General features: G+C 42.6%; 1 protein-coding gene across 2 annotated transcripts in view; it reads right to left on the bottom strand.

Moving 5' to 3' along the window:
- LOC145353891 (transcription elongation factor A protein 1-like) overlaps nt 1-9,935 on the bottom strand; it is a 56,511-nt gene extending 46,576 nt beyond the window's left edge. For both annotated transcript variants that reach the window (XR_013888770.1, XM_080204833.1), the window contains exons 1-3: nt 9,693-9,935; nt 8,314-8,376; nt 776-881 (exon numbers count right to left, since the gene is read on the bottom strand). Coding sequence is in view for 1 of the 2 variants with exons in the window: in XM_080204833.1 (XP_080060959.1) it covers nt 776-881; nt 8,314-8,376; nt 9,693-9,761 (238 nt within the window). In the remaining variant the exon portion in view is untranslated. The remainder of the gene's footprint in view (nt 1-775; nt 882-8,313; nt 8,377-9,692) is intronic.
- Nucleotides 9,936-13,488: the final 3,553 nt, after the last annotated feature.

The following is a 13,488-nucleotide window of genomic DNA, read 5'->3' as shown; positions in this document are numbered from 1 at the left end:
CTGTTTGTACAAGTTAGAAAAAAAAAAATAGGATGTGATTCAAAGAACTTAACTCTGTAAGGAATTGATGACACTAAAAATGTTATGTTCTTTTTGTAGTTCCAGAATATAAGCTTAGGAAACTGAAATTGTTCCTATTTTAAGAATCTCATTGTCCCTGTATGTCTAAAACAATGAACGTAGAACTCATATTTCTAAAAATAAAAAGACAAATTCCAGATTAAGATGACAGTGCAAAAGTACCCACTGCTGCTTGGGTAGGACAAAACAACAACAGTTTAACTGGAAGACGAGGTCTTGAACATTTACCACAGATAAGATGTGCCAAATAACCTCAAGTTTTTAAAAGAATTATTTATGTCTGAAGGTCAACACAGTAGAAATTTTGACTATACAATTGCAACTTAGAATCATAGAATAACTACAGCACAAACAGACCCTTTGGCCCACAAGCTGCGCCGATCTTATCTTTACCTAACTTTTTAAAAATATTTAATTTTACTTTTGATTATCTTTTTGCAATGGATAAAGTTCATTTTATAACATACTCCTTTGGTCTCTAATGCCACTCAACAAGTTTGATGCCCCGCCACAAAACCTTGCAATGTCTATTGAGACTGCATATTATGTTGGCTAAATACACAATCTTTCAGAAGCTACATTCAAATTTAAAAATAATCTGGAGTTCCTTTAAATATATATCAATTACAGTTTACTATTAAAATAGATTCTGTTAGTGTCAACCTAGCTTACAATGAGTACAGCACAACGTTACCTAGCAGTTTTTTCCATGATTTGATGAGTGACTTAGCAAGTGTAGTGACTTCTTCATCTGTGCTTTGTTTTCGAACAGCGTTCACAGACATCCCAACCCGCGTGGACTACAAGAATAAAAGGAACAGATATTATTAATAGTCCTTGAATTTGCAAAAACAAATTGATTATTTCAACTGGTATCTTCCAAGCCATATTAGAAGTAAATCCCTCTTGCAATCAAGTGAGCAAAAGATCTTGAAGTTGCCAGATATCAAAAGCTCCATTCTTCAGCAATACAACCTGGTTATATTTACTCAATATGTCATTAATAAATTATTCCAGTCTGCCAAACAAAAACTCATCACCATTAAAATAGTTAATTTACCACACATTTGTTGAACTATTGTCTCAATAACTTGAACTAAACATTTTCCAACATAACTGTATATAAAACCAAAATGCCTTTATTCCGACACAGTTAAGATACAAAGGTTGAATTATCATCCAGCTCATGCACCTTAGAGCAGCTGTAGCAGAGGCGCAGTGAATTGCCCACAAACTTCCTGACACAGATCATGAAGGCGCTCTAGATTCAGCCAGCACTGCAGGACCCTGTGTCCATGGCAAATGTTCTCTCTTCCACATTTTCATGAAGAGCTGCAACAGGTTTTCAGTTTCATCACATGGAAAGGGGTAAAGTTTTGTAAGGTTCAGTTTTGCAGATCGCACATGGAAGAGTAACACGTCTGATATAACAGCCTGGCACTGTTGCTAAAGGGGCATTTTGTTTTGATTTGGCATTTGTGCCTTGAATGAGCAAACAAATGCACCATTATTGTTCCACTGATTAGGTTTTAGATTATAGGTGGCATTGCCTACATCAACGGGGAAGCATCATAGTAATGGCACTGGATTATAAATCTAGACGCCCAGCTTAATGCTCTGGAGGCACAGGATCAAATCCCATCAAGTCAACTGATGGAATTTAAACTCAATTAATAAATTTGAAGTTAGTCTCAGTAATGGTAACCATGAAGTCACTGTTGATCGTCAGTAAAAGCCTGTTTCGCTAATGGGAAAAGGAAATCTGCCATCCTCATCTTGTCTAGCCTTCACATAACTTTACAACAGAATGGCTGACTCTTAAACGCCTTAGCAAACCACCCAATTGAATCAAACCACTACAGTAATAAAAGAAACCAGTAACACCATCCAGCACCAACCCAAGCAACGGAAAACACGATGACACACCCAGCTCTTTCAACACTGCAAAGTCCTCCTTATAACATCTGGAGCTTGTGCCAAGACCGGGAGAGTTGTCTGACAGGCTAGTCACAGTGACAGCAACACGCATCATCTAGATAATATGCTGTGGTAATTCATGGAGCATCTTTCAACATATTCCAAACAAGTGACCTCTGTCCCCAGAAGGACAAAGATAGATGCAATGGGAACATCACCAATTGCAAGTTTCCCCTCCAAGCCATACACCATCCTGATTTGGAACTACATCTGTCACTGGGTCAAAACCCCCTTCATAATAGCACTGTAGGTGTACCCACAGCATATGGACTGCATGCTGAAGAATGCAACTTATCATCATCTACTCAAGGGAAATCAGCAATGGCAATAAATTGACCTAGGCTGTGACACCAACATCCCATGAAAGAATAAATTTTAAAAATTGTCACCAGCACACAATCAACTGGATTATCTCACTGGTTTGCGTAGGGCATAGGATGCATTTGACAGAAACCACATGGGTCGGCAGATCACAAAGCTGAAGTGTTCTCATGTGAATCATGGGAGATACAATTCAAAGTGGAGTTAAGACTGCTTTCACAACTTGTCATAGTTCTCTCCACGTGCTCTTCCAAGACAAAGTATATTCCTTCAAGCAGCTAGTGACATTAATTATTGCATCCCTTAAAATGACTACCAAGAGCAAATTAGCCCCAGAAAGACATCAGTGTGCAGAATGATGGCGCCAAAGGAAATGACCCCAGGAAAATTGGTCCTATTATTTTCTGGCAAAGCCCATGTACACTTAAACTGTTTTTACATAACTGAACTCTAAATTCATTTTAGCAGTATTATTTCTATATATACCACTGTTCTTCAAAAGAAATTCAGAGAATGCAACATTTTAGAGATGTTTCAGCAATGCAGCTTTTATAAACACGCAATTTCACTCAATTGCCCTGCACGGAAAGGCATTAAGCCACACATAAGAAACAGTAGCAGGAGTAGGCCATCTAGCCCTTCAAGCCTGCCCTGCCATTCAATAAGATCATGGCTGATCTGAAGTGGATCAGTTCCACTTTCTCCCCATAACCCTTAATTCCTCTATCAAAAACCTACCTACCCATGACTTAAATATATTTAGTCAGGTAGCCTCCACCACTTCAACAGGCAGAGAATTCCAGAGATTCACCACCCTTTGAGCGAAGAAGTTCCTCCTCAACTCCAATCTAAACTGCCCCCCCCTTACCTTGAGGCTGTGTCCTCTAGTCCTGCTATCCTTTCTAAGCAGGAAGGATCTCTCTACCTCTACCCTATCCATCCCCTTCATTATCTTATAAGTCTCTATAAAATCCCCCCCTCAGCCCTCTAAACTCCAACGAGTACAGACCCAGTCTGTTTAGTCTCTCTTCATAGTCCAACCCCCTCATCTCTGGTATCAGCCTAGTGAACCTCCTCTGCACTCCCTCCAAGGCCAATACATCCTTGCGCAAGTGCGGCGACCAAAACTGCACACAGTACTCCAGTTGCAGCCTCACCAGTACCCTGTACAGTTGCAGCAAGACCTCCCTGCTTTTATATTCTATCCCCCTTGCTATAAAGGCCAACATTCCATTCGCCTTCTTGATCACCTGCTGCATCTGCAGACTGGGTTTTTGCAACTCGTGCACAAGGACCCCCAGGTCCCTCTGCACCGTAGCATGCTGCAGCTTTTCGCTTTTTAAATAATAATCCCTCCTACTATTATTTCTGCCAAAGTGGATAACCTCACACTTGCTAACATTATACTCCATCTGCCAGGTCCTCACCCACTCGCTCAACCTACCAGATCTCTCTGCAGACTTTCCACACCCTCCACGCAACTTGCTTTTCCACTCATCTTCGTGTCATCAGCAAATTTCGTCACCCTACACTCAGCCTCTTCCTCCAGATCATCTATATAAATGGTAAACAGTTGAGGCCCCAGCACTGATCCCTGCGGCACTCCACTAGACACCAACCGCCAACCAGAATAGCACCCATTGATAAGGCTCAAAGGGCTAGTTGGCCTACTCCTGCTCCTATTTCTTATGTTCTTATACCAACTCTCTACTTCCTATTAGACAGCCAATCCTCTTTCCACGCTAACACCTTACCCCCAACTCCGTGCACCCTAACCTTCTGTAGCAACTTTTGAGGCACCTTATCAAAATCTAAAAACACCACATCCGCCAGTTCCCCTCTGTCTACTGCACTAGTCACATCCTCAGAAATGCAATAAATTCGTCAAACACGACTTCCCCTTAACGAATCCGTGCGCGTCTGCTCGATCAAACCATTCTTTTCTAGGTGCCTCACTATTTCTTCTTTGATGACGGATTCTAGAATTTTTCCAACTACAGACGTTAAACTAACCGGCCTATAATTCCCTGCCTTTTGTCTGCTACCTTTTTTAAACAGCGGCGTAACATTAGCCGTTTTCCAATCTTCTGGCACTTCCCCGGAGTCCTGCGAATTTTGATAAATAATTACTAAGGCATCTACTATCACCTCTGCCATTTCTTTCAGAACCCTGGGATGCATTCCACCCGGTCCTGGGGACTTGTCCATCTTCAGTCCCATTAGTCTGTCAAGCACTACCTCTCTAGTAACAGTAATCGCATTTAGGCCCTCAACTCCTACCATCCTTCTATCTTTAATATCTGGCAAACTATTCGTGTCCTCCTCCATGAAGACTGAGGCAAAAAACTTATTTAAAGCCTCAGCCATTTCCTCATCGCTTACTGCTAAATCCCCCCTCTCATCCTCCAAGGGTCCAACATTCACTCCAGCCAGCCTCCTCCTCTTTATATATTCGTAAAAACTTTAACTGTCATTTTTTATATTTAGTGCTAGTTTAGCTTCATAGTCTATCTTTCCTTTAACACCTTCTTAGTCATTCTTTGTTGATTTTTAACTCTTTCCCAATCTTCTAATCACCCACTATTTTTAGCCACTCTGAACGCATCAGCTTTTAATTTAATACTCTCCTTTATTTCCTTCGATAACCACGGCTGGTTATCGCTTCTCCTACAGTCCTTCTTTACCATTGGAATATACTTCTGCTGAGTAAGAACATAAGAAATAGGAGCAGGAGTAGGCCATCTACCCCTTCGAGCCTGCCCTGCCATTCAATAAGATCATGGGTGATCTGTCATGGCTCAGTTCCACTTTCCCGCCTTCTCCCCATAACCCTTAATCCCCTTGCCTATCAAAAACCTATCTACCCGCGTCTTAAATATATTTAGCGAGGCAGCCTCCACCACTTCAACGGGCAGAGAATTCCAGAGATTCACCACCCTTTGAGTGAAGAAGTTCCTCCTCAACTCTGTTCTAAACTGCGCCCCCCCCCCTCCCTTATCTTGAGGCTGTGCCCTCTAGTCCTACTGTCCTTTGAGCGGGAAGAGCCTCTCCACCTCTATCCTATCCATCCCATTCATCATCTTATATGTCTCAATGAGATCTCCCCTCATTCTTCTAAACTCTAACGAGTACAAGCCTATTATTCAGCCTCTCCTCATAGACCAACCCCCTCAACTCCAGTATCAGCCTAGTAAACCTCCTCTGCACTCCCTCCAAGGCCAAAATATCCTTGCGTAAGTGCGGCGACCAAAGCTGCACACAGTACTCCAGCTGCAGCCTCACCAGTGCCCTGTACAGTTGCAGCAAGACCTCCCTAATTTTATATTCAATCCCCCTCGCTATGAAGGCCAGCATCCCATTCGCCTTCCTGACCACCTGCTGCACCTGCAGGCTGGGTTTTTGCGACTCATGCACAAGGACTCCGAGGTCCCTCTGCACCGTTGCATGCTGCAGTTTTTCGCCACGTAAGTAATAGTCCTTCCTACCAAAGTGGACAACTTCACACTTGCCAACATTAAATTCCAATTGCCAGTTCCTGGCCCATTTGCCCAGCTTATCTAGATCCTTCTGCAGACTTTCCACACCCTCTGCACAATTTGCCGTTCCACCAATCTTGGTGTCATCAGCAAATTTCGACACCATACACTCGGTTCCCTCCTCCAGATCATCTATATAAATGGTAAATAGCTGAGGCCCCAGCACCGATCCCTGGGGCACTCCACTAGTCACCAACTGCCAATCCGAATAGCACCCATTGACCCCCACTCTCTGCCTCCTATTTAACAGCCAACCCCCTATCCACGCTAACACCCTACCCCCAACTCCATGCCCCCTAACCTTCTGTAATAACCTCTTGTGCGGCACCTTATCAAACGCCTTCTGAAAATCAAGAAACACCACATCTACCGGCTCTCCTCTATCCACCACCCTAGACACATCCTCATAGAACGCCAATAAATTCGTCAGACACGACTTCCTCTTAACGAAACCGAGTATCGAAAAAGATCTCCTTAAAAATCCTCCACTGTTCCTCAGCTGTTCTACCAACCAATCTGTGCCCCCAATCCACATTCGCCAATTCTGCTCTCATCCTATCATACTCCCTTCTGTTCAAAGAGGACACAAACCAACATGTCACAGTACTGATTTCTGGCCTGTGCCTAGTTAACTCTTCTTTTCCAGTGATCTCTGTTGATGATAACTGATGATTTGGAGATGCTGGCGTTGGACTGGGGTAAACACAGTAAGAAGTCTCACAATACCAGGTTAAAGTCCAACAGGTTTATTTGGTAGCAAAAGCTACTAGCTTTCGGAGTGTTGCTTTTTCATCAGGCAAGTGGGAGTTCTATATACAAAAAACAGCACAGCGCAGGAAACAGGCCCTTCGGCCCTACAAGCCAGGCCGCCCATTTTAACACACTCAATGAGTGCCTTATTTGAGTCTTAAGTCACTCGTCGACGTTTCTGCCTACCTCTAGTGGAACCCACAATAAAGGGGGTGGAAATTTAGGGAATTGTATGTACGCCAGATTAAGGGCAATCCAATTAAGGGACAATTTACTGACACCAATCAGCCTAAAAAGCACGTTTTTGGGATGTGGGAGGAAACTGGTGTACCCGGAGAAAACCCATGCAAGTACGGAGAGAACGTGCAAACTCCCACAGACATTGATCCAAGCCAGAGATCCAACCCAGGTCCCTGGAGCTGTACAGCAGACAGTGATAGTCACTGAGCTGACGTGTTGCCCATGAATTGGTAGAGAGTAAGCGTACACTAACGGACGTGAAGCACTAGGCAACTCTCGAAGCAACATCCAAGAGCAACCCTCGCACAACCCACCGTGTGTGCGCACCTTGTTGGTCAACAAGGTGGACCAAACTGCCTGTGGATGTAAAAGGAGACAGCAATTAACATAAATAGACATACAACAGGCTATACAGACAGTGATGGAAGATCCCTAATAGCTCCAACGTAAGCCTCGAAATTTGTTGGATGACTGACAGGAATCTATTAATCCCCAGGAACGTCATGAGGCTCTTGACAATACAAACAGGGCATATAAAGACACAAACTCAATTTACAAAATAATGGTTGGAGTCTTTATGGGTAATCAAGTCTTAAAAGGGACAATGTGAGCAGAGAGAGGGTTTGGCACAGGTTAAAGAGATGTGAATTGTCTCCAGCCAGGACAGTTAGTGACATTTTGCAAGCCCAGGCAAGTCATGGGGGTTACAGATAGTGTGATATGAACCCAAGAACTAGGTTGAGGCCGTCCTCATGTGCAGGAATTTGGCTATCAGTCTCTGCTCAGCGACTCTGCGCTGTCATGTAGGCTGCCTTTAGGTAAGCGTTCTCCAAGGCGGCTTCATGGCACACGACAGCGCAGAGTCGCCAGAGACACACTATCCATAACCCCCACGACTTGCCTGAGCTTGCAAAATCTCACTAATTGTTCTGGTTGGAGACAATACACATCTCTTTAACCTGTGCTTAACCCTCTAACCACTCACATTGTCTGTACCTTTAAGACTTGATTACCTGTAAAGACTCGCATTCCAACCATTATTTTGTAAATTGAGTTTGTGTCTTTATACGCCCTGTTTGTGAATAGAATTCCCACTTACCTGATGAAGGGGCAGTGCTCCAAAAGCTAGTGGCTTTTGCTATCAAATAAACCTGTTGGACTTTAACCTGATGTTGTGAGACTTCTTACGATGATAAGTGAGGCAAAGATTAGGCTTTGCTGTGATTCTGTCACAGCCAACATTCACTGCCCAAGCTCAAAAATCACACCATATGGGCAAGAGTTGCCAGTCATGAAATTATATCCAGAACAACCTTCATGTGTGTCATAAACATGTTTTTACGTAAAGGCAGTCTAGAAGAGGAGGGATGAAACAAAGATACTCCAGAATAAGCTAATTTCTGTTTACCTGCAACAGATCCAAGGTCATGGGAATGCTTTTAAGTTCCTTCAGTAAATCGATAGCACCATTCTGCAAAATTAACAGAAAAGCAGAGCAATAACTTGTTGTATTATACGCTGAAAGGTTTTGAGGAGCCACACGCACGTAAGGAACCTAAGACACCACTTCTTTGAATTATAGTATCAAGACTAAATCTGTTAACCAAGCAGGTATTAAAAAAAAGTAAAATAATATCAATACTTGTGATCAAACAAACACAGATTACAGTCAAGTGTAGACAGATAGATACAAAACCTGCTGGTTCTCCCAGATTTTGAACAACCTGGACATTGTCTGCATGTGGTTGCATCCCAGTGACTCCCAACTCAGAACCAAGCAGTGAAGAATAAATCCTAAGGATTAAAAAGCGCGCATAACAATAGGCTTCAAAATAGTTACACACATTATTAACTAAGTGTTTCCCATTCGCTCCATACCTTTTACATTATTTTTGTATTATCAGACCATGGTTTTAATCCTTAACTATGGATATAGTTTAAATACATTGTCAAGTGCAAAGTCAGTGACTGCCATCTCCCATGGAACATTTTTGATTTCTTTAAAAGCAGAATACATTAATTAAGATATAAATTGAACTTGAGTTAGAACAAAATGTAATTAATTTAACTACTGCAAATCTTATAAATAAAACAAAAGTCAACAAACACTGGAAATCTGAACTAAGGAAAAAAAAAGGTATGGGAATACTCATCAAGTCAGTCAATCAGCTGTAAAAAGTGGTGGGGGGGATCTTTCAATGAAATATTCATGTAAAGTACTGGGTTAATCCTTATCAGAATATACAGCACCTTCAAATAACCTTGTCGCTCCCCAAAATACTTCATTAAATGAGGTATCAACGAAAGCATTTGGGGCAGGGGTCAAAATTAAAACCATAACAAATCACTCTGCAGCGTTGATTGATAATCATGTCCCGTGAGGTAGGAATTAAGTACAACATTTATGTAGTCTTCTGCATGGAGTTTCACTGAGCAAGGCTGACCTCAATAGGACCAAAGACTGGGACTAATAAATCTGAATATTGTATTGCCGTTCTCTTTAAGGATTTCAGACAATATAAATTTTACACAGACACACAAGAGGGACTACTCCCCCCATCGTTTATTTACATTATAAACAGAGTAGGCATGTCGCTAGGAGCCTCAACATTTTGCCCATGTAGTGAGTGGACGTTTACTGCCCTGAGGAGGTCCTCTCAGGTTCTAAAGAGCCTGATCATTCTCTGCGTTTGGCTGCCTGCGGCTGCTCAGAGCTTAGGAAGCCACGGCGAGGAAGCATCAGTTGGGCCGTGCGGCATCGACAGCCCGCCTGGCCTCTTTACCCACCGTGTTTTTCTTGGACACCATCTTATCCATCTTCTTGGCGATGCGAACGATTTCCTCCAACTTTCCCATTACGGCCTTCAGATTGTGTTTTTTTTTCCTTCTCTTCCCCCCTCTGTCGTTTTGCCTTGTCAAAAGGGAAAGGAGACAATGACCGCAGTCATCGGTGCCCAAAAGAGGCCAACCTCCCGGTCAGTCTCTCTGTGCGCTCTCGCTCGGCTTGGCTTCTTGTATATGGCGCTTGCCCCAGCCGTTGAGAGCTGGGGCGCCGCGGCAGCAAGCGCTGCTGGGAATTGTAGTCCTCACGCTGGCCGCGGATGCTAGCTTCCATCCCGGCCGCCACCGCCGGAAAGACTACAACTCCCAGCAGGCACCTGACGGCCCGAAGAAGGTTCTGGGTGACTCGGTTGGGCTGTGTTTTTGAACTCAACCGTCGTCGTGGCGCCCAGTCTCCTGCAAGCTTGGATCATTTCCCGAGAGCTGCAGAAGTCTTCCCCAAAAACCTTTTCTGCGTGGAAAGGAAGAGAATCGAGGCTGCATCCATTCCGCCAGCTCTCTGAATCTCGGGATTTTGCGAAGGGCTCGGACCTGAAATGTTATTCGTTCCGTTTGAAGTTTTCATCACCTGCCGAGTGGGTGAAGAAACTGAACTCATTACTTGAATCCTGAGGCTTTCTTCGCTGGCGGTAAATTCGCCGTAAGACCTTTCGTTACAACGGGATTGATTGACGTTTGTTTTGAAACACTTTTCGTGGCAGGTTTAGATTTTTTCCTATATCTGAAAAAGCCCACTCAATGATGAACAACGATCTAACTTAGTGGGTATTTAATTGGGATATCGCCTTTTTCTTAAAGCTGCAATACCTGCCCAATATTTTAATTGAGTTCAGCTTTGCAGAAATTGCTTCCTGCAATGTTTAAAAATAAAGTTGAATCTGATACTCGAATGAGAGTCTGAAAAAGATTCATTTATTTGAAACACTTGCTTTATTTTTCGAGTTGAAAATCAAAGGATTAAGAAAGTTCTCATGGGACATTTAACTCCAACACAATCTAAACTCGTCACTGAAATTTGTTATCTCAAATCCAATGTGATTAAATGTTAATTACTAATTAACTGGCAATTAAAATTGATTGCCAGTGTGAAGACTTATTGCTTCAGGCTTTAATTGTTGTTGGAGTTTTATTAAAAATGTAAATTTAGAATAGTTTTATTTTTCCTCTGAAGTCTCATTGCTTCAGATTTTAATTGTTTGAACTTATAAAAATGTAAATTTAAATTTTATTTTTCCTCTGATTACCTAGTATATCAGCTCATCGTCTATAACAACTACTAAAGTGTTTGTGTGAGTATATTATTGTATTTCATTCCTTTTCCATTGAAAGGAAAGCCAATCTAGCATTCTAATATTTAACATTCAACCTCTGTCAGGCCACTATTTAATAGCTGCCTGCATCTTTGTTCATTGAGTGATATAGCATAGTATCTCTGGTTCTTTAGTAGATCCATTAGACATCCCCCTGCACCTTCCTCCTAGGCCCCTCTTTCCCCTCTAAAACTACTTATCCAATAATCTTTAGAATGCCTCTACCAGCCTTCAGACATTGCATTCCAGCTCAATATCTCACTCAACATAAAAATGTTGCCTCTGGTTCTTTTGCTAATCATTGAAGTTGTTGTCCTTTGATTATCAACTTGGAAACAGTTTCTCATTTGCTTTATTAAAGCTATTCCATGATTTTGAACACTTCCATCAAATCTGATTTGGAACATGTGCCCTAACAGCAGATTCCCAAACCTGGCAATTCTCATCAACCATGAGCTGGATGTCTGTGTCAATATGCGCAATCTTCTTGGAGATGCTCTCCACTTGGATCCGGCAGTCGTCTTACTGTGTTTACTTTCTTAATGTACTTAGACTTCTTACTGTGTTTACCTCAGTCCAACGCCAGCATCTCCACACCACAGATGATAGAGGCAGGGAGTGCACAGTGTTTGGATAATTGGATAACTAGAGACAAGGGCTTTGCTGAGTTGAAGGAAGATGAGGAGCCTCTGAAGTCATCCATAAGATGGCAAATGCGGGATGTGTTGGGGGCTCTGGTGGAATCCCTGAGGGTCTTTGCCATGGAGGAGTCCCTGCAGAGCATGAAAGCTGCAGTGACCCTGAGATCCAAGCACAAGGACGGCCTCATCCATTGAGAAAGTGGTGATTTTCAGAGGCAGCTTCAGGAGTGCAATAATGCATTACTGGGCTTGTGCTCAGATCTGCAAACCCTCACGCAGGGACTGACCTCAAGAGGTAAATGCCTCTATGGGAAGTAGTGGCATCAACCAAAATCAGCAGCATCCACTACCAAGCTATTCTAATTTTGTAACAATGCAAATAACCATCTAGCATTGCTGTTTTAAATCTTGCTCATCTAATTCTGCTACCTTCAAAAGTATGTATTCATTCAGCCAGGTTCTTTCTGTTTCTTCATTCTTTTTAAAATTGTGTTTATATTGCCTCTTTAATTTTCCTGCCAAAATGTATCAGATGTATCAATGAGTAAAGTTTTACTGTGTCAGAACTCTGAAAAAAACATTGGCTGTGAAATTGATACCAGCACAAAGCCTCAGAGGGAAAATGATAACTGGAACACTTTCTTATATGGTGCACCTGACTGATGTTGCTACCACACTGAGCACCAGAAACATGTAGAATGGGCTAAACATGAGGTCAATTAGCCTCAGTAGCTGATTTGACACCTGTGAATTTAGAAGCTGCACATCCTCAGTCCTTGCAGTCGCTCGAAGCTGAACATGCATTTAATTTTAGAAGGAAACCCCCACTGGCATTAATTGGCCAGCCACCCAAATGTCAGACTTTTGTTGGTGAAGAAGTTTGGAAATACTGTGTTGTGCAGGAGGTATTGTGGAAGCATGCCTATCTCTGGGCCAGAAGCTCTATGTTCAAGTCTGATGTCAGATCCTGTTGATCATTGAATAATGTTCATGGTGTGATTAACAGACTGAATCCTGGAGGACTTTTGCTCGCTCATAGGTTTTCAAGGTGGTGGTGCTGTAGCCTGACAGGTTAGAGCCCTGTCAAGACAAATTCTGCCTGAGTTATGGAGCTATGGTTGCAATCTCTTGGGCTGCAAAATGACATTGCTTCCAATCTCTGCTGTCTCTTCCATTTCAATGTACAAAGGAGGAAGCCCTTCAACAGATGCCCTGCCCAACAAGAGAGTGCTCCTACCTCCAGCTGAACAAAGAGCGCGTGAGGTTTCAACAGAGAGATGGTCACTAAACTATGCCACATTCTTCAACTTGATCTGCACCCTCAAAGCTAGTAGCCATTGTTGTCCTCAATTTCTATGCCAGTGAATCCTTGCACAATGGCAGCAGATGATATTGGTAATATCTTACAGTATATAGTCCATAACTGCATCAAGGTGGGTACAGAATCACTGTACTCCAGAAAAGGGGACTTCATTATTTTCTCAGTGACCAGATATAAGCAGCAAGAGAGAGTAAGTGGATTTGTAGGATTGACAATGTGGCAGCGTGCAACCAACTGCATACACAGGCTTTAGGGGTTGTAAATGTTAACACTAACATGTTCCATGATCACAAAGGATTCAACCCGTATCATTTCCAGTTGGTATAGTAACAACCAGATGATTCTCTTGACCAGTGTCTGCAGATGTTCATCGTGCAGTTGTCAGCAATAAGTACTATATTTGGGCCAGCACAACAAACTAGAGGCTGGTTGGTGAGCGGCAAGAGAATATTCTCTGTATATCTGGTTAA

Source organism: Carcharhinus amblyrhynchos, chromosome 16 (assembly GCF_965287045.1).
Source record: "Carcharhinus amblyrhynchos chromosome 16, sCarAmb.v2.hapA, whole genome shotgun sequence".
Lineage (NCBI taxonomy): Eukaryota > Metazoa > Chordata > Chondrichthyes > Carcharhiniformes > Carcharhinidae > Carcharhinus > Carcharhinus amblyrhynchos.
This window is presented reverse-complemented; position numbering and strand designations above follow the sequence as displayed.